Below are 25953 nucleotides of genomic sequence, written 5' to 3'. Positions count from 1 at the left end.
TTTCACCCTCCTCTGTACACCTCTGTGTAGTTCTGCACTCCCTTTTCACACAGGATGTTGCAGAACTTGTTGCAGAACAGGAGCTTATTCAAGGGGAAAGATCAATGATCTGGGAAAACTCTTACATGGAGAGAGATTGAAAAGACTGGGATTGGTACCTTACAAAAGAAAAGAATTAGAGACAAGATGAGAAAAGTCTATAAAATACTGACTGGTAGAGAGTAGCGTAGATTGAAAATATGGTCTTCCTGACTCATAACACAAGATCAAGAGGACATTCAATTAAACTGCAACATGGCAAATTCAAAACAGATAAAAATGATGCTTTCTTCACTGAATGCCTAATTAGACTGAGGAACTCATTGCCACAAGCGGTAGTTGAGGCCATGAACTATTTAAGAATCATGAAGGGTTTGTAAAAAGCAACAGAGGGTCCTGTGGCACCTTTAAGACTAACAGAAGTATTGGGAGCATAAGCTTTCGTGGGTGGCATCTGAAGAAGTGAGGTTCTTACCCATGAAAGCTTATGCTCCCAATACTTCTGTTAGTCTTAAAGGTGCCACAGGATCCTCATGGATTGATTTTACAAAAACTAGACAAGCCATTTCCAACACAAACTTTGCCTCTCTACAAAGGAAAAAGGACACTAAACTATCTAAACTGCTACATGCCACAAGGAGCCACAACAGTAGTTCCCTTAACCCACCCAACAATATTGTTAATCTTTCCAGCTATACTCTTAGCCCAGCAGAAGAGTCTGTCCTATCTCGAGGCCTCTCCTTTTGTCCCTCCAGACCCACGAACATGATACAGTTCTGCGGTGACCTAGAATCCTACTTTCGACGTCTCCGACTCAAAGAATATTTCCAACATAACTCTGAACAGCATACTAACCCACAGAATCCCCCCTACCAGCACTACAAAAAAAAAAAAAGGATTCTGCGTGGACTCCTCCGGATGGTCGAAACAACAGACTGGATTTCTACATAGATTGCTTCCGTCAACATGCAAAGGCTGAAATTGTGGAAAAGCAACATCACTTGCCCCACAACTTCAGCCATGCTGAACACAACACCAACTACAGCCTCAGGAACAACCCTGACATCATAATTAAAAAGGCTGACAAAGGAGGTGCTGTCGACATCATGAATAAATTGGATTACGACCAAGAGGCTGCTAGACAGCTCTCTAACACCACATTCTACAGGCCATTATCCTCTGATCCCACTGAGGATTACCTAAAGAAACTACACCATCTGCTAAAAAAACTCCCTTACAGAGCACAGGAACAAATCTGTACAGACACATGCCTAGAACCACGACCAGGGGTATTCTATTTGCTACCCAAGATCCATAAACCTGGAAATCCTGGATGCCCCATCATCTCAGGCATTGGCACCCTAACATCAGGATTGTCTGGCTATGTGGACTCTCTCCTCAGGCCCTACGCTACCAGCACTCCCAGCTATCTTCGAGACACCATTGATTTCCTGAGGAAACTACAATTCATCGGTGATCTTCCAGAAAACACCATCCTGGCCACTATGGATGTAGAAGCCCTCTACACCAATATTCCACACAAAGATGGACTACAAGCTATCAGGAACAGTATCCCTGATAATGTCACAGCTAACCTGGTGGCTGAACTTTGTGACTTTGTCCTCACCAACAACTATTTCACATTTGGGGACAATATATACCTTCAAGTCAGTGGCACTGCTATGGGTACCTGCATGGCCCCCACAGTATGCCAACATTTTTATGGCTAACTTAGAATAACGCTCCCTTAGCTCTCGTCCGCTAACGCCCCTACTCCACTTGCGCTACATCGATGACACCTTCATCATCTGGACCCATAGAACGGAAGCCCTTGAGGAATTCTACCATGATTTCAATAATTTCCATCCCACCATTAATCTCAGCCTAGATCAATCCACACAAGCGGTCCATTTCCTGGACACTACTGTGCTAATAAGCGATGGTCACATAAATACCACTCTATACCGGAAACCTACTGACCGCTATACTTACCTACATGCCTCTAGCTTCCATCCAGGACACACCACAAGATCCATTGTCTACAGCCAAGCTCTAAGATACAACCGCATTTGCTCCAATCCCTCAGACAGAGACAAGCACCTACAAGATCTCTATCAAGCATTCTTAAAACTACAATACCCACCTGCTGAAGTGAAAAAACAGATTGACAGAGCCAGACGAGTACCCAGAAGTCACCTCCTACAAGACAGGCCCAACAAAGAAAATAACAGAACACCACTAGCTGTCACCTTCAGCCCCTAACTAAAACCTCTCCAGCGCAGCATCAAAGATCTACAACCTATCCTGAAAGATGATCCCTCATTCTCACAGATCTTGGGACACAGACCTGTCCTCGCTTACAGACAATCCCCCAACCTGAAGCAAATACTCACCAGCAACCACACATCACTGAACAAAAACACTAACCCAGGAACCTATCCTTGCAACAAAGCCCGATGCCAATTCTGTCCACATATCTATTCAAGTGACATCATCATACAACCTAATCACATCAGCCATAACATCAGGGGCTCGTTCACCTGCACATCTACCAATGTGATACATGCCATCATGTGCCAGCAATGCCCCCTGCCATGTATATTGGCCAAACTGGACAGTCTCTACGCAAAAGAATTAATGGACACAAATCTGACATCAGGAATCATAATACTCAAAAAACAGTGGGAGAACACTTTAACCTGTCTGGCCATTCAATGACAGACCTGCGGTTGGCTATTTTACAACAGAAAAGCTTCAAAAACAGACTCCAACGAGAAACTGCTGAACTCAAATTGATATGCAAATTAGACACAATCAATTTAGGTTTGAATAAAGACTGGGAATGGCTGAGCCATTACAAACATTGAATCTATCTCCCCATGTAAGTACTCTCACACTTCTTATCAACCTGTCTGTACTGGGCTATCTTGTTTATCACTTCAAAAGTTTTTTTTCTCTTACTTAATTGGCCTCTCAGAGTTGGTAAGACAACTCCCACCTGTTCATGCTCTCTGTATGTGTGTGTCTATATATCTCCTCAATATATGTTCCATTCTATGCATCCGAAGAAGTGGGATGTAGCCCACGAAGCTTATGCTCAAATAAATTTGTTAGTCTCTACGGTGCCACAAGTACTCCTGTTCTTTTAGTAAGGCACAAGGAACAGATCTTAAAAACAACTATTGTCTAAACTATTTCCAACATATTTGTAGTTCGAATTTTACCCAGGTAAATCTGCTCATGTTTCTGACAATACTAAATAGTTGAAGTTGCTGTGCTGGTAAATTCCTGCCAAATGGTTCTTGACTTGAACCCCGTAACCCTTCCTAAGCCCTTACTAACTTTAATGCAGAAAGAGGAAACTCACCTCAATCCTGCTGAGCGGAAAGAGGAAATCTCCTTACTGTGACAGGAAGGCACAGCCCTGAGAATCAGTGTTTCAATCTCACATGTGTGACATTTGGTGTCCTTAGCAGCAACCTTTATGGTTGATCTGTACAGTCCCCGTGGACTCTCAGGTTAGCTAGGATTCAGGGACAATTCCCTTGGCTCTGTGAGCAGCAGGAATAGCAGAAAATAGACACTGGAGAACTTCAGGTTGAGAGCCTCCCCTGGGAGTGAAGAAATGATTCACCAATACCAGGGGCTCAGATTTTCAGTTTAAACTGAGTCTTGCAGACTGTTCAGCCTAGCAACTGATGATGGCTTTCTTTTCTTTGTGTAGTGTACTGCCATCTGTACTATGTGTGGAATGGTACCACAAGATATGGGACCAAAAACCATTTTCAATTGATCGTAGCAGTGTACCGCTGCATACTGTCCATGCAGTTGTAATATCCAGTCGATTAACCTCTGAAGAGTGACTGCCACCATGTGGAGGTGAAGTTAAGTGATCCTATACTGATGTAAGAAGAAGAGCATAGAAAAGGCTTTCTTCTCCCAGCATTCTGGCGTCAAAGGTATTTGCTAGTATCACTTTGTGAGGTCTAAAGTGGATATTTATCTGGCAGCTCCCAGTTGTTCTTATAGTTAATCTGCTCTATGCATTGGGTAAGCATACAATTTCAGTACTGTGTCGATCTTTCAGAAATCAATGCAGAAACAGGATGTGCTATGCTATGTCAGAACTAGTACCATGGGCCCGCTCCACACACTCTTCATCTCACATGGTAACCCACATTTTAAGAGGGAACAGCCACAGAGTTTCCCTGATCTGTTGCCATGGGGCCATTTAGGGATGGTAGCCCTGCTGGGGTGAGAACACAGTGGTAAAGGAATCAAACTACTGCTATATCTGGATCTTTTGTTCTGGCTACTGTCCTTCCACCATGCTTGTGTCATAGGTGCCTGGGAGACCTAATTTGGGCTCCAGAGTGATGAGTTGTCACCCCTGGGATGCAGTCTGAGAGCAGTGAGAACTGCAGCAGCCCTTAACCATCCAGCTGAGCTGGCCTGTTTTCATTCTTTGTTAGTGATTCTCCATCTTCCAACCATGTTATCACCCAACACAAGAGAAGATGGCACCACACACCCAACTGAGTTACTTGAGGTCTTACTTAAGCCACCCAAATAGAAACAGCAAACACCAGCTCATTTCCCTTCTCCCCAGGCTCCTCCCCCACTAGAGTATAAATCCAAAAATACACTGTCTTGCACTGCACAAGGATCTGTACAATGTAAGCTCATTAACAGAGTTCACCCTACCTTTGATGTGAGGAGGATATGCAACAAGCCTGTGTGAACCAACCTGAGATTTTCCCTAACACATGACTCAAAGGCACACTGGTTTAGATAAAGCAAAAAACAAGTTTAAGTACAGAAAGATGGATTGTCAGTGATTATAAGTGCTAGCAAATACATCAAAGCAAATTACCTAGCAAATAAACAAAACCACAAACTAAGCCTAAAATGCTAAATAGATTGTATCATATAATCATATAATCATAGAAGATTAGGGTTGGAAGAGACTTCAAGAGGTCATCTAGTCCAACCCCCTGCTCAGTGCAGAACCAACCCCAACTAAATCATCCCAGCCAGGGCTTTGTCAAGCCAGGCCTTAAAAACCTCTCAAGATGGAGATTCAACCACCTCTCTAGGTAACTTATTCCAGTGCTTCACCACGCTCCTAGTGAAATGGTGTTTCCTAATATCCAACCTCAACTTCCCCCAGTGCAACTTGAGACCACTGCTCCTTATTCTGTCATCTGCCACGACTGAGAACAGCCGAGCTCCATCCTCTTTGGAATCCCCCTTCAGGTAGTTGAAGGCTGCTATCAAATTCCCACCCAGCAACTCTTCTTTTCTGCAGATTAAATAAGCCCACTTCCCTCAGACTCTTTTCATAAGTCATGTGCATCAGCCTCCTAATAATTTTTGTTTCCCTCTGCTGGACTCTCTATAATTTGTCCACATCCTTTCTGTAGTGGGGGGACCAAAACTGGACACAATACTCCATATGTGGCCTCACCAGTGCTGAATAGAATAATCACTTCCCTCAATCTGCTGGCAATGCCACTACTAATGCAGGCCAAATGCCGTTAGCCTTCTTGGCAACAAGGGCACCCTGCTGACTCATATCCAGCCTCTCATCCACTGTAATCCCCAGGTCCTTTTCTGCAGAACTGGTGCTTAGCCAGTTGGTCCGCAGCCTGTAGCAGTGCATTGGATTCTTCCATCCTAAGTGCAGGACTCTGCACTTGTCCTTGTTGAATCTCATCAGATTTCTTTTGGCCCAATCCTCCAATATGTCTAGTTCACTCTGGACCCTATCCCTTCAGCATATCTACCTCTACGCACACCTTAGTGTCATCCACAAACTTGCTGAGGGTGCAATTCACCCCATCATCCAGATCATTAATGATTTACCAGGATACAAAAATAGTTCTTGATGTGTACAGCACTCTTAACATGAAGGTTACTGAGGCTTCTTACTGTGTGGCTTTGTGCATTGCTGAAGCTGGTAAGCCACACAACATAGCTGAGAAACTAGTACTTCTAGCTGCAAAGGATGGATGACCGGGCAACAAAATGGCAGATGAAATTCAATGTTGAGAAATACAAAGTAATGCACATTGTTAAACGAAATCTCAATTACACATATAAAATGATGGTGTCTAAATTAGTTGTTACCACTGCAGAAAGAGATCTTGGAGTCATTGTGGAAGTTCTCTGAAAACTTCCACTCAATAAGAACATAAGAATGGCCGCACTGGGTCAGACCAAAGGTCCATCTAGCCCAGTATCCTGTCTACCGACAGTGGCCAGTGCCAGGTGCCCCAGAGGGAGTGAACCTAACAGGTAATGATCAAGTGATCTCTCTCCTGCCATCCCAACACCACCCTCTGACAAACAGAGGCTAGGGACACAATTCCTTACCTATCCTCTCTATTGTGGAGCGACAGTCAAAAATGCTAAAAGAATGTTTGGAATCATTAGTAAAGGGATAGATAATAAGACAGAAAATATCATATTGCCTCAATGTAAATCCATGGTACACACACATCTGGAATATTGCATGCAGATCTGGTCGCCCTATCTCAGAGAAGATATATTGGAATTAGAAAAGGTTCAGAAAAGAGCAACACAATTTTTTAGGGGTATGGAACAGCTTCCGTATGAGAAGAGATCAATAAGACTGGATCTTTTCAGGTTGGAAAAGAGGCGACTAAGGCAGGTATGAGAGAGGTCTATAAAATCATGACTGGTGTGGAAAAAGTAAATAAGGGAGTGTTAATTACTCTTTCTGATAACACAAGAATTAGGGGTTGCCAAACCAAACTTACAGACAGAAGGTTTAAAATGAACAAAAGGAAGTAGTTCTTCAGATAATGCACTATGAACATTTGGAACTCTTTGCCAGATGATGTTTTAAAGGCTAAGACTATAACAGGATTCAAAAAAGAAGTAAATGACTTCATGGAGGATAGGTCCATCAGTTGCTAATAGCCAGAATGGGCAGGGATGCAAAACCATGCTCTGAAGTGTCCCTAGTCTCTCTTTGCCAGAAGGCTGGGAAGGGGCAACAAGAGATGGATCACTTGGTGATTACTTCTTCTGTTCATTCCCTCTGAAGCACCTGGCATTGATCGCTGTCGGAGCACAGGATACTGGGAAGGTATTTCCCAAGCCTGATCTTGTTGTGAGTATTTAGTTAATGCATATATCTGCATTGTTTCTAGGATATAACACATAAGTGCGTATCTGCTTGTATTTTGGATATAATCAGCACAAAGTTCCCTTTGGACTAATAAAGGAATTGTTGCGTGGAAACTTAGTTGTGCTAAACCTTAATAAACTTCATTGGGAAATTATTTCCAAAATCTGTCCTTTCTGGTGATATACGGGAGGGACTAGAAGCACTTTAGTGAAGTTGTGAATGACTTCACCAGCTGAATGAGAAGATGGAGGCCGATACCCCGGTGATAGTATTTGTAGAACCAGCAGATTTGGTAGGAATAGGGCTGGAAAAGATGATTCTGTGGAGGACACTTCCAGCCAGGTCAGTGGGCCTGCAACTACCACATCGCTTGACAGCATCCAGAATATGTTCAATTGAGGAGTGGCTATCCTGCCCCGCAACATAATTCAGGGATGAGGATCAGACCAGATGATCTGTCATGCCTAAGTTTAAGGTTTTGTTATGGTTATTTTTAGTAAAAGTCACGGACAGCTCATTCAGTAATAACCAAAAATTCACGGAAGCCCCTGACCTGTCTGTGACTTTTTATAAAAAATAATGGGGTTGGGGGAGCTGACAAGGGGAATATTAAAGCCCCATTGGGAGGATGAGAGCCTGAACCACACTTTGGAATGGGGGAGAGTCCAGCATCTGCTGCAACCAAGGCTAACGGCTCTATGCCCCCCCACTGCAACCCCAGCAGGTAAGAGCTCCGGAGCCCCTGCCACAGCCACACCATCACAGAGTTCCGAGGTCCCCACTGCCCATGGCAGCTCGGAGCTCTGAGTGCCTCTGCCACCCGCAGCAACTTAGAGATCTAGGTTCACCCGCCACCCGAGGTGGCTAAGAGCTGCTGGGTCCTTGACCATCAATGTCAGCTGATAGCTCGTCCCCCTCCACTAGCTGACAGCTCTGACTCTGCTGCCTCGGGGTGAAGTGAAAAATGTCATGGAGGTCTCTGAAAATCAGAGAATCCATGACTTCCGTGACATAATCTTATCCTTAACCATGCCTGTAAACAACTTGCTGTGTGAATGGGGAAGTAGTGGAACCGCAGAGATTGCGGCAGTAGCCATACCTTGGGCAGGAGGAACAACAGTCACCGACTGGCTCCAGACAGTATAGTTACTCACCCCTGGGTTCAGAGTGTCAGCTAGGTGTTGTTAAGTACTGAAGGTTGGAAAGTTGTTGCTCAGTAATGCTTTTCAGGCAGCTCAGTGCTTCTGTCCTTGGAGCTCCAGTGTTATCAGTATTAGTAAATAAGGTAACCTGCTAATTCAGCAGACCTACAATGTTACTCATAAAGAATGACCACAGGCACGGTTCGGAGACAAAGGCAGCCAGTCAGGTTTACTGACCTCTAGGCATAGTTCTAGCACTCTGACTATGAGCCAAATGAGCAAATGAGCTTATGAAATTCCTCTCCCAGGTGGTAATATCACAAGAAATCCTTATTGATCAAAGACCTAACTTCACATTTCAACTAATGAAAGAACAGTGTGATTTACTGAGAGTATTTCCATTAAGAACGTAGATCTACCATCCCCAAACTGATGGGATGGTAGAGCGATATCACAGAACTTTGAGGGTGACATTAAAGAACTTTGTAGCATTGGATTCCAAACGCTGGGACTAACACTTCCTCCACCTCCTTTTTGCTATCAGGAAGGTGCCACAACCTCCAAGTTTTCTCTCTTTGAACTGCTGTCTGGGAAGCAGCCTCGAGGCTTTCCCGACAGACAGGAGAAGCATGGAAGAGCAAAGACCCCAGGCAATAAATTATAGTCTGATACATTCTTCAGTTAAGTAATTACTTGAAGACTTTGTGGGCGTTTGCTAGAAAAGTATTGCTAAATGCACAGTAGGTACAAGAGAAGGCCTATAAAAAAGGGTCCAGCTGTGAGTGTTCAGACTGGGTGATTGAGTGTTATTGCTGTTACCAAGTTTGCTGTTCAAATTACTGGTTCAATGGCAGGGACCATTTGAGGTAGTGAGGCAAGTAGGCCTGTCGTCTATGAGATCCAGCAACCAGAGAAGAAGAAGGACACTCGGATAACAACGTAACAATGGCCATACTCGGTCAGACCAATGATCCAACTAGTCCAGTACCCTGTCTTCTGATAGGGGCCAATGCCATGTACTTCAGAGGGAAAGAACAGAACAGGGCTATTATCGAGGAATTCATCTCCTGTCATCCACTCCCATCATCTGGCAGTCAGAGGCTTGGGAAATATGAACATGGGGTTGCATCCGTGAATAACTTGGCTAACAGTCACTGATGGACCTATCTTCCATGAACTTATCTAGTAATTTTTGAACTCCCTCTTAGTTGTCTCTTTTCCAACCTGAAAAGGCCATATTTTTAATCTCTCCTCAGATGGAAGCTGTTCCACATGTCTGATAATTTTGGTGCCCTTCTTTGTACATTTTCCATTTCTAATATATCTTTTTTGAGATGAAACAACCACAACTACACGGCATTTTCATGGTGTGCTATTTATATAGTGGTATTATTATGTCTTCCGTTTCCTAATGGTTCCTAACATTCTGTTAGCTTTTTTGACTGCTACTGCACACTGAACAGATGTTTTCAGATAACTATCTGTTATGACACAAGGGTTCTTTCTTGAGTGGTAATAGCTAATTTAGATCCCATCATTTGGCATCTATAGTTGGGATTGTATTTTCTAATGTGCTATCATTTGAATCTTTTAATGGCCTAGGAGGGGATCGTCCTCATAACCTCATTGTGATTCTGCACTCCACATTCCTCATAGTTCTATGAATATGTATGATTATGATACATTTTGTACAAGATATGTCTTGTTAGGTGTCATTGGAAAAGTTATGATTTGCAGAAAATGATTATCCTATTTTTGTGCTTATGCCCCACCTGAAAATGTTCAACACAGCCTATACGTAATGGGTGCTATGACTCAGCAGGGCATTAAAGGGCATGTGACCAGATCACATGACACTGAACTCCATTCTGGATATCTGTATTTCTCCACAAGCTGGACTGAGAACAGATTTTGGAATAAATGATTCCCACCATAGGCTAAAGCTACATAAGATAGGTGTGATATCACCTAGAAGCCTCACTTCCCACACAAGAGAACTCCTGGAAACATGTGAGGAACAAAGACGGAACTGGGGGAAGTGCTGGTCCCAGGCTAAAAGGATTTCTAGCCTGTGCATGGAAAAATGGTGGACTGATTGTTTCAGAAGCTAGGGTGCGAAATTACTAATTCATATCAAAAGCTTTTTATACGGTCTCCCACAGTATCCTTGTGTGAAGGAAATATTTGGCAGGCCTTAAACTTTAGTCAAGACCCTGAGTTTGGTCAAGCTTGCTTACAGGCCTTGAATTAAGATCCTGTTTGTTTCTATGTACAAGAGGCAGAAGGAGTCAGAGTGGGAAAAAATCCCCAAACAGAACAATTTGTAATAGCCCAAGCTTAGGAAATATATAACCGCAGTAGCACTGTTAGAAAAGTGAAACCGCAAACGAACCAGACTGTGAATAACAATAACAAGAAAAGCCAAATAAGAAGGGTGATTGTTCTTTTTGCTTTTGACCTGTATTAATTTTGCAATGTATTCCAAATATGATAATTAATACGGCAGTATGTGTAATTTGTCGGTGGTTTTAAGCTTTAAAAAGCTTGTGCGTCCCTGGACTCGGGGGGGGGGGGGGGGGGCAGCTCCAGTAGCTATCACCCCCTGCGCGCTTGCAATCAATAAAGGGCCTCGGGCTGATTTGATTGAAAACACAATGCGTGTATCGACGTTTTTCCATGACACTTGCCAGCAAGTTAAGAAAGTATGGTTTGAACGAATGGACGATAAGGTGGATAGAAAGCTGGCTCGATTTTCAGGCTCAACAGGTAGTGATCAATGGCTTGATGTCTAGTTGACAGCTGGTATCAAGCAGAGTACCCTAGGGGTCGGTTCTGCAGCCAGTTTTGTTCAACATCTTTATTAATGATCTGGATGATGGGATGGATTGCACCCTCAGCAAGTTCACAGATGACACTAAGCTGGGGGGACAGGTAGATAGGCTGGAGGGTAGGGATAGGGTCCAGAGTGACCTAGACAAATTGGAGGATTGGGCCAAAAGAAATCTGACGAGGTTCAACAAGGACAAGTGCAGAGTCCTGGACTTAGGAAGGAAGAATCCCATGCATTGCTACAGGCTGGGGACTGACTGGCTAAGCAGCAGTTCTGCAGAAAAGGACCTGGGGATTACAGTGGATGAGAAGCTGGATATGAGTCAGCAGTGTGCCCTTGTTGCCAAGAAGGCTAACAGGATATTGTGCTGCATTAGTAGGAGTATTGCCAGCAGATTGAGGGAAGTGATTATTTCCCTCTATTCGACATCGGTGAGGCCACATCTGGAGTACAACAAAAATGATTAGGGGGCTGAAGCACATGATTTATGAGGAGAGGCTGAGGGAACTGGGATTATTTAGTCTGCAGAAGAGAAGAATGAGGGGGGATTTGATAGCTGCTTTCAACTACCTGAAAGGAGGTTCCAAAGAGGATGGATCTAGACTGTTCTCAGTGGTACCAGATGACAGAAGAAGGAGTAATGGACTCAAGTTGCAGTGCGGGAAGTTTAGGTTGGATATTAGGAAAAACTTTTTCACTAGGAGGGTGGTGAAGCACTAGAATGGGTTACCTAGGAGGTGGTGGAATCTTCTTCCTTAGAGGTTTTTAAGGTCAGGTTTGACAAAGCCCTGGCTGGAATGATTAAGTTGGGGATTGGTCCTGCTTTGAGCAGGGGTTTGACTCAATGACCTCCTGAGGTCTCTTCCAACCCTGATATTCTATGATTCTATGACTCTAAGTTGCAGTGGGGGAGGTCTAGGTTGGATATTAGGAAACACTATTTCACTAGGACGTTGGTGAAGCACTGGAATGGGTTACCTAGGGAGGTGGTGGAATCTCCATTCTTAGAGGTTTTTAAGGCCCGTCTTGACAACCACAGAGGAAGTTTAGCCTCTCCTGGCCCATTATACCCACCGCCTATGTAAGGTGGCCATCCCTGGGCCACTTCCTACCACCTCCCTGCCGTTGTCCACAAGGTCTCGGTCTGGGGTAGGCAGCGTGAAGAGTGTCTGCTCACCCCGAGGCACCCTCTGGTGGCTGCATGTAGTGCTGTCATTCTCCTTTCCTCTCAGGCAGCAACTGCTTCCTCCTGTGGTTTGGCCAGCTCAGACCAACGGCTCTCCCCTGCTGGGGTAGTCCAAACAGCATATAAAGGGGATCAATCAAGTCCAGCAGTCATATGAGAGATGAATGCTTCCCTCTCAGGCTGTCCCTTCAGCAGGCCCTCCCTTCCCTTAGAAAGAGATCTTTGGGCAGTTTTTCAGGGGGAAATTCTGCCTTCCCTCAGCTCATCTCCCCTAGAGATGTCGGTGGCAGGTCTGCTCTCCTCCCTAGTCTGCGACAAAATGAGCTGCTCCCCTGAATTTTGCATTTCTCAAGCACTTCTTTTCAGACTTGATTTGTCTGCCCCATTTTCTTGTTAATTTACTTGCTCAATGTTTGGCTTCTCTTAACTCATTTTGAAATGTAGCTACAAGTTCACTGGCTTTGGGAAGTAATTCTGCTGCTTTCCATAGGTCTGTTTTTTATGGATTGCAGGAAATTTGAAACAGCATTTACCGTTCCAATCTTTCTTTGGAGCAAAATGAAAAAAAAACAAAACTAAATTTTTCCATTAATTTCTTTAATGCTGAAGGCTAGTAAATTTCATTGTCCTTTTTTGCTCAGGAGAATTATTCCTGTGTGTATCTTCATTTTGTCTAAATACCAAATATAAGAGGAAGGAGTGATTCATACTGGTTGTTGATCAATTGTGCAGTCAATTCCTTGACCAAGCTTTCATTTGTTATGAAATATGTTCAAGAGGCCAAATAAACAATGTCTGGTTTACTGCTCTAACCTCATAATAAAATAGAACAGAAAAAGGTTTTATACTATACTAGTCTCTAGGAAACCGTCTAGTGCAGTGATGTTACATTTACCTTACACAGAAGGTGTGGTCCCCAAAGTTACACATTTCAACTTTTATCGTTTATTTAAAGATATCACAAATTACACATCTATTTATGCATCACTAAAATCCAACCCATCATTTTCTCACAATTCCCTAATATAAGTGGGGAACTATTGTTGGGAACTTTCCTGGCTTTTGTATTGTCCCAGGGGAACTGGCTAGTGAAAGAGTCTAAGTTCCCACTCTTACTCCCTTTACCCCAAGGCCTGCCAGACCTCAAGGACTCCCCTTCCACTCTCCTGTGTGGAAGAGTCCTCATAATGGTGACATGGCTGAGTCCAGGATTCCTGAGAGACTAAAACCCCAGTCTTATCATGGTCACTTAGGACAGTGGCTAGGGTGTCCCCACTCCGGGGTAGATACAGACTAACACAGCTACCCCCTGATACTCTCTTCACACTGGACTCCTCCCTGACCCACTGATCACTACATTAAGTTCAAACCAAATACAATTTATTAAACAGTGACTGAAAGAAAATTAAGGATAAATGGGAAAGTTCAAGGAAACAAGGAACCCCGCACGGACAAACAGCAGTATCTGGGATGTAAGAAATGTTCACTGTGTGTTCATCACACATCCCAGGCCACCTGCCACGCTCTGGTTGTGCTGCGGTGATACTGCCAAGTCAGACACTAGCTTTGGCAGTGGCCACATGCCCTCAGGCTCTAAGTGGCAGGACCCTTCTCACCAGCATCTGGCCCACATCAGATTGACATCCTCTCTTCTGAGTCCAGTCTTCACGGCCCTCTTGTCAGGTGATGTCTCCTTGTACTGGGCCCTCTACACATGGGTCAACCTTCCTCTCCCCAGCTGCTCATTGTGATCAGCTGCCATGTTACTTGTGGTCGGCATCCAGCATCCTGGCCCTGCAGCTCCCCACTGTTGCTCAGCCGTGGCCCAGTTGGTGCAGCTGGTTTGTGCAGATCCAGCTCCCTGCTCTGGTCTGCTCCAACTACAGCTCGCCATCTCTGTCTCAGCACCACTGCTCTGCCCTCCAACTCTTCTGGCTCAGTGCTGCTTCTGTGGCCTCAGCCCAGCTCTGCCTTCAGGGATGCTTCTCTGGACCTTTTTCGTTTTTCTGGTTGCTGCTGCTCTGCCTCCAGCGCAGTTTGAAGTACAGCATCAGGTTTGCCAGATTTCTACTGCTTTAATAGCCCCAAATCACTTAAAAGCTAACCTAAAAGTAGCCCCATCTATTTCGTGAAACAAAGGATTTTAATAAACACATTGATCTATACATCAAGTAACAAATGAAATCTTTTGTTAGCTGCCTAGCACAGATCTGATTTCAAAAGGAAAGAAAACAAAAGGAAGCTACAAGGCCCAGCAGCCCAACATTACCAACAAATCTCTGAGATGACGATCAAATGCAAAATCAAAACCTCAGTGCTGGTATTTGAATCCCGATTGACGGCTGGCAAGTGTTTCAAACAAAAAACGGCAAAATAGGGTGTTAAAAATAGCCCAAAGGTAGCCCAAAATGTATGTAGTATAAAAACAACAATAACATTATTGTATTATTTATTTCTAATTGCATTCAATGATGGTAATCAATGTCCATATTTTGAGTTGGATTACTTTGTTACTGTTAGTCTCTAAAAGGCTCCGTTTCCTCTTCAAAAAAAGAACAGGAGTACTTGTGGCACCTTAGAGACTAACAAATTTATTAGAGCATAAGCTTTCGTGGACTACAGCCCACTTCTTCGGATGCATACAGAGTGGAATAAATATTGAGGAGATATATATATACACACATACAGAGAGCATAAACAGGTGGGAGTTGTCTTACCAACTCTGAGAGGCCAATTAAGTAAGAGAAAAAAAAACTTTTGAAGTGATAATCAAGATAGCCCAGTACAGACAGCTTGATAAGAAATGTGAGAATACTTACAAGGGGAGATAGATTCAATGTTTGTAATGGCTCAGCCATTCCCAGTCCTTATTCAATCTTGAGTTGATTGTGTCTAGTTTGCATATCAATTCCAGCTCAGCAGTCTCTCGTTGGAGTCTGTTTCCTCTTCAGTGTCTTTGTTGGAAGTAAAATGCTTCTGCTGCTGGTCATACATATCAGCAGTGACCAGTTCAATAATTTGTTTAATTGGTGCAAGCTCTTCACAACTGATTTTGTATTGTTGTATATATCCTCTAACATGAAGAATGTTTTCTAAAAGTTCCTCTTGTATCTTGTTGCACAGTTTCGTTTTTTATCACGTTCATCTGAGAAACCAGTCTTTCAACTACAGCATTGCTAAATGGTAGCAACAACCATAAAAGAGCAAAGAATTCAAGTTCACTAAAGTCTTTGTCCACAGTAACAGACCTTTAACTCAAAACTGGTCTACTTGGTTGTCTTGAGTATGAGGCCAGTGAACCATAGGCAAAACTCCCCTCTGCTGCTCCATCCTTCCAAGGTCTCCACAAAACAATGGCAAAAATGAGACATCAGCCAATCTAGGTCATGAAAAACTTAGTAATGCTAGCGATTCAATCACCTGGACATATAGTGGGAATCTCTGTTTCACAAATTCCCCTCAAATTCAGAGTAACACGGTCCATTTCTCAGAAACACATAGTTTCAGAACTCTCACCAATAAGCTCTAGTAGAATGTCCTCAATTCCTGCAGCAGCTTTCCTGTTTTATCCTCCAGGTTTCCTAAAGGATTGGATGTAGGGAAATCAGGTATATTATAGCATTATACTTGCTTAATTTGTCTTTGGCTATCAGAAAGCATGGCTTCAGTTTGTCAAACTGAACAAGATACCGGTTCACACAGGGTATAATGGAAAGCCACCTTGCTTCAGAAAACTGTCATATCTTCTGTTGGTCTGGAAGTAATGGAAAGGCCGAGTGACAGGGTGCGTAAAGGTGGGGGCTGATAGGTGACACTGAAAGAGATCAGGTGATGGTGAGAGAGAAGGAACTCATCAATAGAGAGATCAGTACTTGGTGATACAGTGATAAGAAGCTAGGTGTGAGGAGCTTCTCAGACTCTGAACTTCCACAATGCTCAGCTCAGCCAAAGTAGGACAGAGCACCTTTGATTAACTAGGAAATAACCTTTCACCCTCTTGTCATGAAGGCTTAAAGTCAGTGGCCCAGGCAATCACATTCTGCAAGTGTATTTAAGCAATTTCTCACGAAGCTCTACAGTTCTGGCCCCATAAATGATAGGGTTGAGCATGGGGAGGAGAAGGTAATACATGTTGGCCAAGATGATGTGAACATGGGGAGGAATTCCCTGACCAAATCGGTATGTCAGAGTGGACAAGAGGGAGGAAGGATAAGACATCATCATCACACTGATGTGGGCTGTGCAGGTGCTGAAGGCTTTCTGGTGCGCTTTCTTGGAGGATACTCTGAGGACAGCCCTTATGATCAGACCATAGGACAGGGCAATAAGCGTCAGGTCTAACATGATGACTACAAATACTATTACCAAACCGTACATCCTGTTGACTGTGATGTCCCCACACGACAACTTTGCCACAGCCATGTGGTCGCAGTACGTGTGGGGGATAATGTGGTTGGCACAGAATGGCTGCCTGCTCAGAAGCAGTGGCAAGGGCAGAATGAAGAGAACAGCTCTTATCAAACCCACTAGCCCTAGCTTAGCTATTCGTGCATTGGTGACGATCGTGGCATATCTCAGAGGGTAACATATGGCAACATAGCGATCAAAGGCCATTGTTACAAGGATGGCTGAATGCATAACAGTACCCGCATGAAGGAAGAACATTTGGGTGAGACAGCCACCCACAGTAATATCTTTCAAATTGAACCAAAATATGCACAGCACCTTTGGCACGACGGAAGTAGACGTGCCAATTTCTGTGAGCGCCAGCATGGAGAGCAGCAGGTACATCGGCTTGTGCAGGGTCTGCTCCTTGCCTATAACAAACAGAAGCGTGAAATTTCCCAACAGGCCCATACTATAGAAAGTAGTGAAAGGGATGGAAATCCAGATGTGAGCAGCTTCCAAGCCAGGGATGCCCATTAAGATGAATTCTGAAGCTTCAGGGTGGGTGAGGTTGAAAACTGCCATGAGGTGGTCGATGTGTCGATCAGGGTCAGAAATGCTCAAGGTGCCTGTGAAGGGAGAGAAGCAAAGCGAGGGGGGTTACACACTTTATAACAAACTGTATTGCAAATATTAACAATCTAGAATGGGTGTTGAGCAGTGTGGTCGCAACATATACAGATGGCACGAGATTATTTTGGTCATATTCAAGTCCACAGAAGGCTTCAGAGAGAGCTAACCAAGCCAGGTGAATAGGCAATCTCAATGGGAAAAGATTCACTCTTACTGTTTAACTTTCAGCTCTGAGCTGTGATACTCATGGCTTTGAGTCCTGATACAGAGAGTGCTATTCTGTTCGGGTGATGAAAGAGTCTGAATGAAACCCATGGTTTATGTGGCGTTCTGAGACCAGACATGGAAGACATGGATTTCAAAAGCCGGGTGGATTTCAATCTGGAGTGACCTACTGAAAGCAGAATGTGAGAGAAAAATCTGGCCAGTGTACAACCCATTCTTGTTGTGAAATCTCTGGTTACACAGATATCCAGTGCAGAGGCTGTGGATGCACCTCCTAACAGGGCAGTGTAGTTGCTGAATTGGAAACTTGAGTGAATCAGAGGAAGAACCACACAGCCCAAAAAAGGAAGTTACTGGGACAATTAGACAGATAGAAGGGCACAGTAAGAAACAATAAACTGATCTTAAAAACAAATATTTGTCTAAACTATTTCCAATATATTGGTAGTTCCAATTTTACCAGGTAAATCTGTTGGTGTTTCTGACAATACTAAACAGTTCAAGTTGCTGTGCTGGTGAATTCCTGCCCAGATTGTTCCTGACTTGAACCCTGGAACCCTTTGTGAGCCCTTAGCACTAACTTTAATGGAGAAAGAGGTAACTCACCGAAATCCCGCTCAGCAGAGAGAGGAAATCTCCTTATTGCGACAGGAAGACAGAGCCCTGAGAATGAGTGTATGAATCTCACGTCTGACACTCGGCGTGCTGGGCAGCGACTTTTATGTTACCCCGTACAGTCCCTCCAGACTCTCAGGTTGGCCAGAACTCCCAGACATTTCCCTTGGCTCCGTGAGCAGTGGGAAGAGCAGATAATAGAGCCTGGAGAGCTTCAGCCTGAGAGCCTCCCCTGGGAGTCAAGACATGATTTGCTGATCCCAGGAGTTCAGATTGTCAGTGCAAACTGAGTCTTGCAGACTGTGCAGCCTAAGAATTGATGATGGCTTTTTTTTTTCTCTGTGTAATGTACCACCATCTGCATCGTGCTTGGGAATGCTGCCAAATGATAAGGGACCAAAAACCATTTTTTACGGATCATAGCAGTGTACCGCCCAAGAATATTCCGTCTATCATCCTCTGAAAGGTCGCTGCTACGCTGTGGAGGCCAAATGAAAAGATCCTGAATTCATGCAACGAAAAGGTTGTGGAAAAGGCTTTCTTCTCCCAGCATTCTGGTATCAAAGGTATTTGCCAGTATCCATTTGTCAGGGGCGGCTCTAGGCACCAGCAAAGCAAGCACATGCTTGGGGCAGCCCATTTGCAGGGGCGGCAGGGATCCAGCCTGGGAGCTGAGAACCAACAGGGGGCCCTGGGAGCTGTAGTTCCTTGGTTAGCTCCCTGCCTAGAGAGCCAGCCCTGGAGCAGGGAAAGAACTACATTTCCCAGCAGTCGCTTGGCCACTAGCAACAGGAAAGAGGGGGAGGGAGTGAGGATGCTGAGACCTCATGCTGCAGCCTGCGGTGAATGGAGAGATGCCCTGTGAGTAGGGATTCCATATTTTAACATTCAAAAAATAGGACACTCCACGGGGAGGGAGGGTAGCCCCACCCTGCCCCCATCCACTCCCTCCGACTGCCCCCCACAGAAACCCCAACCCATCCAACCCCCCTGCTCCCTGTCCCCTGATCACCCCCTCCCGGGACCCCTGCCCCAACTGCTTCCCAGGACCCCATCCCCTAAGCCCCACTGGTCGTTGTCCCCAACTGCCCCCTCCTGAGACCTCCTCCAACTACCCCCCTAGGACCCACCCCCTACCTGTCCCCTGACAAACCCCCTGGGACTCCCATGCCTATCCAACTGCTGCCTGTCCCCCCTGACTGCCCCCCCAACCCCTGACCCATCTAACCCCACCTTCTCCCTGCCCCTGACTGCCCCCCCTGAACCGCTGCCCCATCCAGCCCCCCCACTCCCTGTCCCTTGACTGCCCCCCCCGGAACCCCCTACCCCTTCTCCACCCCCCAGCCCCCTTGCTGTGCCACTCAGAGCCCAGGGTTGGGGCGGCAGGAGGTGTGTGTGGGGGGCAATGGTGGGGGGATGAGAGCCCAGGCCTGGGCGGCAGGGGTTGTGTGGGTGGGGGGCGTGAGAGCCCAGGGCTGGGGCAGCAGGGGGGTGCGGGTTGGCAGGGGAGAGCCCAGGGCTGGGGCGGCAGGGGGGTGCGGGTTGGGAGGGGAGAGCCCAGGCCTGGGGCGGCAGGGGGGTGCGGGTTGGGAGGGGAGAGCCCAGGGCTGGGGTGGCAGGGGGGTGCGGGTGGTGGGGGAGAGCCCAGGGTTGGGGCGGCAGGGGAGTGTGGGTTGGGAGGGGAGAGCCCAGGGCTGGGGCGGCAGGGGGGTACAGGTGGTGGGGGAGAGCCCAGGGCTGGGGCGTGCGGGTGGTGGGGGAGAGCCCAGGGCTGGGGCGGCAGGGGGGTGTGGGTGGGGTGTGTGAGAGCCCAGGGCTGGGGCAGCAGGGGGGTGCAGGCTGGGAGGGGAGAGCCCAGGGCTGGGGCAGCAGGGGGGTGCAGATTGGGAGGGGAGAGCCCAGGGCTGGGGCGGCAGGGGGGTGCAGGTGGGGGGCGTGAGAGCCCAGGGCTGGGGCAGCAGGGGGGTGCAGATTGGGAGGGGAGAGCCCAGGGCTGGGGCGGCAGGGGGGTGCGGGTGGGGGGCGTGAGAGCCCAGGGCTGGGGCAGCAGGGGGGTGCAGGTTGGGAGGGGAGAGCCCAGGGCTGGGGTGGCAGGGGGGTGCAGGTTGGGAGGGGAGAGCCCAGGGCTGGGGCAGCAGGGGGGTACGGATGGTGGGGAAGAGCCCAGGGTTGGGGCGGCAGGGGGGTGCGGCGAGGAGCCCATGGCTGGGACGGGGGCAGCCAAAATTTTTTTTGCTTGGGGCGGCAAAAAACCTAGAGCCGGCCCTGAGGACTGCTGCTCTGCCTACAAACGAGTTCTGGCTCTGGCACATCTCTGCCTCCTGGGCTGCTTCTCTGGCCCTTGTGTTTCCAGCTGCTGCTGCGCTGACTCCAGCTCCACTTGAGGTGCTGCTCAGGTTTGTCAGAATTCAACTGCATTAAGAGCCCCAAGTCACTTAAAAAGTAATCGAAATGTGGCCCAAGTCAACTTAAATGTATTTCTTGAAACAAATGTTGTTGTTGTTTTTTATTACCACATTGGTCCATATTTCAAGTAACAAAGGAAAGCTTTTGTTAGATACCTAGTAGAGATTTGATTTATTTAAAAAAAAAAAACCCACAAGCCACAGCAGGAGTTTGTTTACATTAGCAACAAAGCTAAGAGATGACAATCAAATTCAAAATTAAAACCCCAATACTGGTACTTGTAACCCAATTGAGGGTTGGCAGGTGTTTTTTAAAAATGGCCAGTAACAGTGTAAAATAGCCAAATGGAGCCCAAAACATATGTAGTGTAAAAACTACAAGACCATTACATTATTATTTTTTCTAAATGCATTCAACGATAGTAGTCAATGTCCATATTTTGAGTTGAATTAGTTGGAGATTCCACCACCTCCCTAGGTAACCCATTCCCGTGTTTCACCACCCTCCTAGTAAAATAGTGTTTCCTAAACACCTGGACATTTGATGGCAGTCTCTGTTTCATCTCTTTCACAAAGTCCAAGATGAAATCTCGACACCTAAATTTGATGCCTTGGACAACGGGAATAGTTAGTGTGCATTTTGAAAGTTTCAGCTGAAAGCAACTATAAAAATCAACTGTACAAAGTGGTAAGTTTTTGGTTTCCACGGCAATTTCATAGTTTAACACAGCAGTCCGTTACACAGGTTTTTCAACTTAACTCTTTCACCCCAAGCAGCAATTCTATCTGATCAAGGATTAAATGCAAGTAAACATGCTCTTGTCTAACACTGCAGTTTATTCGATTTTAAGCACACACAGACATAAGCACTAGGTTTAGATCATTCCAGATATTTACCTAACTTCTGGAACAGTATTGAGTAATTAACAGCAGGTTCACAGTGGTCAGTTGCTTACCCACCAGGGAGAAAGGGATTCAGGAAAAATGTCTCTCAAGATGCCTTCAGAGGACTGCTCCAAAGTACGCTGTATTAGCTAATCTTTTATAACTTCTACAAAACACATAGGTCATAGTGACCCCATCACTTTCCCTAACGTTCAAAAAACTTCTAATATCATAGGCATCTAGACTCAAGGTTTACATCCATTTATCTACTTTCTTTCTAATTTATTTTCTTGTTGTCCACTCCTCCCATTCTGATTAGCAGATACTGCCAGCTAGATTTTAACCTTGCATCTAAAAGCCTGCTTTCCAATTAACCCTTAACTATGTGGTGTTCTCTTTTATTAATTCATAGTGAATGAGTGCACCCCCTATGGTTGTAATTGGCTTGATCACATTCTGGGGCACAGACCCTCAAATCTAGGATAACACGGTCCAGTTCTTAAAAACACAAAGTTTCACAACTCTACTAGAATGTCCTCAATTCCTGCAGCAGAGTTCCTGTATTAGCACTTTCCAACTGAAACATTTGGTTTATCTTCCAGGCTTCCTAAAGTAAGGACATATTAAATTCAGGTATCAGAGGGGTAGCCGTGTTAGTCTGAATCTGTAAAAAGCAACAGAGGGTCCTGTGGCACCTTTAAGACTAACAAAAGTATTGGGAGCATAAGCTTTCATGGGTAAGATGCCTTGCATCTGAAGAAGTGAGGTTCTTACCCACGAAAGCTTATGCTCCTAATACTTCTGTTAGTTTAAAGGTGCCACAGGACCCTCTGTTGCTTTTTATTAAATTCAGGGAAATTTTGCTCACCGGATCACTGTACTTATGATAAAGAAGTTCAATATTATAGTTGCTTTCTTTTTTTTTTGACTATCAGAAAGCATAGCTTTAGTTCATCAAACTGATCAAGAACGCTGTTCACACAGGGTCTAATGGGAAGCCTCCGTGCTTCAGAAAGCTGCAGTATCTTCTGGTGGTCTGGAAGTCAAAGAAAGGTGAAGTGACAGGATGTGTGGAGGTGGGGGCTGATGGATGACACTGAAAGAGATCAGGTGATGGTCAGAGAGAGGGAACTTAGCAACAGAGAGAGCAGTGCTTGGTGATAGAGTGATAAGATGTTAGGTGTGAGGAGCTTTTAAGACTGTGAACTTACACAATGGTGAGCTCAACCAAACCTGGACAGAGCACCATTGATTAATGAGGAGATCTCCTTTACCCCTCTTGTCACAGAGGTTTGGAATCAGTGGCCCTAGGTGATCACATTCCGCAGATGTATTTGCGCATTTTGTCACGAAGCTCTTTGGTTTTGACACCATAAACAATAGGGTTGAGCATAGGAAGGAGGAGGTAATACAGATTGGCCAAGATGATGTGTACGTAGGGAGCAATGCCCTGACTGAATCGGTATGTCAGAGTGGAGAAAAGGAAGATAGGATAAGCCATCAGCATCACACAGATGTGCGCTGTGCAGGTGTTGAGGGCTTTCTGGTGGGCTTCCTTGGAGGGTATTCTGAGGATGGCCCTGATGATCAGTCCATAGGACAGGGCAATAAATGTCAGGTCAAACCCAAGGACTATAAATACTATCACTAAGCCATACATCCTGTTCACTGTGATATCCCCACATGACATCTTTGCCACAGCCATGTGGTCGCAGTACGTATGGGGGATAATGCGGTTGGCACAGAATGGGTGCCTGCTCAGGAGCAGGGGCAGGGGCAGAACGAAGAGAACAGCTCTTATCAAACACACAAGCCCTAGTTTAGCTACTCGTGCATTGGTGAGGATGGTGGCGTATCTCAGAGGGTTACATATGGCAACATAGCGATCGAAGGCCATTGTCACGAGGACGGCTGAATGTGTCACAGAACCCGCATGAAGGAGGAACATCTGGGTGAGGCAGCCACCTAAAGTAATTCCTTTCAAATTGAACCAAAATATACACAGTGCCTTTGGCACAATGGAAGTAGATGCAAAAATTTCTGTGAGCGCCAGCATGCAAAGCAGCAGGTACATTGGTTCATGTAGGGTCTGCTCTTTGCCTACAACAAACAGAACCATGAAATTTCCAAACAGGCCAATAATGTAGAACGTAGAAAAAGGGATGGAAATCCAGAGGTGAGCAGCTTCCAGGCCAGGGATTCCCGCTAGGATGAATGATGAATGGTCCAAGTCACTGAGGTTGAAATCTGCCATGAGGTGGTCTATGTGTTGATTGGGCACAGAAATGCTCAAGGTGTCTGTGAAGTGAGAGAAGCACAGTGAGTGGGATTACATGCTTTATAACAAATAGTACAATAAATATTTTATAGTTATTAACACTCTAGAAATGGTGGTGAACAGTGAGGTGACAACATTTCCAGATGGCACCAGATTATTTAGGTCATAGTGAAGTCCAGAGAAGTCCTCAGAGGGAGCTAACCAAGCAAGGTGAATGGGCAACATGATGGCAGATGAACTTCGATGTCAATAACTGCAACGTGCACAACCATTGGAGGAAAAAGCTTGAATTCCTCAAACAGCCTACAAGGTTCTAATTTAACTGTATGAACTCAGGACAGTGACCTGGGTGTCATGGTACAGAGCTCTGTGAAACCCTGCTCACAGTGGAAGTATGGACAGAAACTAAGCAAAACATTGGGATCCAGGAGGACTGGGATGGGAAATCATAAAGGAAATACAATGCCATGAGACCGATCAGTCAATATTTCATGCTCCTCTGGCCTCCTCTTTGAAGAATGGGGCAACCTTCTCACACAGGTTATTACAGAAATAGAGGGGTTCAGGCAAGGTCAACAAGAATGATCAAGGGCCCGGGGAAACTCTTCTAATGATATAGGTTGGAAAGATTGGGATTGTTACCTTAACAAGGAGGTATATTAGAGGGCCATGAGAAAAGTCTATGAAATACTGACTAGTAGAGAGTAGATCGAGAATGTGTTCTCCCTGTCTCATAACACAATATCAAGAGGACATTAAATTAAACTGAAATGTGGAAAATTCAAAACCAATGGGAAAAAAATGATTTCTTCACTCAATGCCTAATTAGACTGAGGAACTCGTTGCCACAAGAGGTATTTGAGGCCCTGAGGTAAATGAGAAACAGGAAGGGTTGGGAGACTTAGATGGATAGTAAGACTATCCAGTTACAATAGTTCCAGTTAAATACATATGTTGGAATGTCTATACACCAACGTATTTCAGGGCACAAGCCAAGAGGTAGCTGCTGGTGACACCCTCAGGGACGGTTAGGTCATCCCTGAATCCACCTACTGCTTGGTTTCTTACAACTTCTTCTGCAACATCTGGGCTGTCCCTGTCAGAGGACACTGGACTAGATGGACCTATATTGAAAAGAGCCAAGTTTCCCCCAGGGAAACAGTCATTTTAATGCTGGGCTATGACTTTGTGCTCAACAGAATGGGCATGAGGGGCACAAGGGTCTTGGTATTTAGGGCTACAGGCCTGCACCTCTATTGCTTCCCATGTTTCTTTTGGTGAGACACTTTCATGCAGGCAACCAGCTTTGTCTGAGACATAAGTTACAGATATTACCTGACAAGTATAAGCAGAGACATGTGGCAACAACTCAGCTCCTAACCATTCTCATGCCTGGATATCGATGAAGTTTGCAGATGACACAAAATTGTGGGATTGTAAATAATGAAGAGGACACATCACTGATTCAAAGCAATCTGAACTGGTTGGTAAACTGGGTCGAAGCAAATAATATGTGTGTTCTAATAGAGTTATGTAGATATCTATATTTAGGAACAAAGAATTCAGGCAATGCTTCCACGATGGGAGGATATTATGGGAAGCACAATGGCTGTGAAGAAGATTTGTGGGCATAAAGGGATAATTAGCTGAACATGAGCTCCCAGTGTGACCTTGTGGTGAAAAAAGCCAGTGTGATCCTGGGATGATAAGCAGGAAAATCTGAAGGAGAGGTAGAGAAGTAATTTTACCTCTCAGGTTTCAGAGTAGCAGCCGTGTTAGTCTGTATCCGCAAAAAGAAGAACAGGAGTACTTGTGGCACCTTAGAGACTAACACATTTATTAGAGCATAAGCTTTCGTGGACTACAGCCCACTTCTTCGGATGCATATAGAATGGAACATATATTGAGGAGATATATATATACACACATACAGAGAGCATAAACAGGTGGGAGTTGTCTTACCAACTCTGAGAGGCCAATTAATTAAGAGAAAAAAAAACTTTTGAAGTGATAATCAAGATAGCCTAGTACAGACAGTTTGATAAGAAGTGTGAGCATACTTACAAGGGGAGATAGAATCAATGTTTGTAATGGCTCAGCCATTCCCAGTCCTTATTCAAACCGGAGTTGATTGTGTCTAGTTTGCATATCAATTCTAGCTCAGCAGTCTCTT

The 25953-nt window shown here is 45.2% G+C and overlaps 2 protein-coding genes across 2 annotated transcripts; both read right to left on the bottom strand.

Moving 5' to 3' along the window:
- Positions 1–16385: 16385 nt before the first annotated feature.
- Positions 16386–17324, bottom strand: LOC122173238 (olfactory receptor 52N2-like). Its single transcript, XM_042847341.2, has one exon. The coding sequence runs from the start codon at positions 17322–17324 to the stop codon at positions 16386–16388; it is 939 nt and encodes a 312-aa protein (XP_042703275.2).
- Positions 17325–22817: 5493 nt separating this feature from the next.
- LOC122173237 (olfactory receptor 52N4-like) lies at positions 22818–23756 on the bottom strand. The gene has a single exon (XM_042847340.2). It carries the CDS (start codon positions 23754–23756, stop codon positions 22818–22820), a length of 939 nt encoding a protein of 312 aa, XP_042703274.2.
- Between the last annotated feature and the right edge of the window lie 2197 nt (positions 23757–25953).

The sequence above is a fragment of the Chrysemys picta genome, chromosome 1 (genome assembly GCF_011386835.1).
Source record: "Chrysemys picta bellii isolate R12L10 chromosome 1, ASM1138683v2, whole genome shotgun sequence".
NCBI classification, from domain to species: Eukaryota; Metazoa; Chordata; order Testudines; family Emydidae; genus Chrysemys; species Chrysemys picta.
The sequence above is the reverse complement of the archived record's forward strand: the minus strand, read 5'-3'. Positions and strand labels throughout refer to the sequence as shown.

What these genes read in the sequence shown, in the direction of transcription:
- LOC122173238 (XM_042847341.2), bottom strand. Translation starts at nt 17,324, where the DNA reads ATGGCAGTTTTCAACCTCACCCACCCTGAAGCTTCAGAATTCATCTTA.
- LOC122173237 (XM_042847340.2), bottom strand. Translation starts at nt 23,756, where the DNA reads ATGGCAGATTTCAACCTCAGTGACTTGGACCATTCATCATTCATCCTA.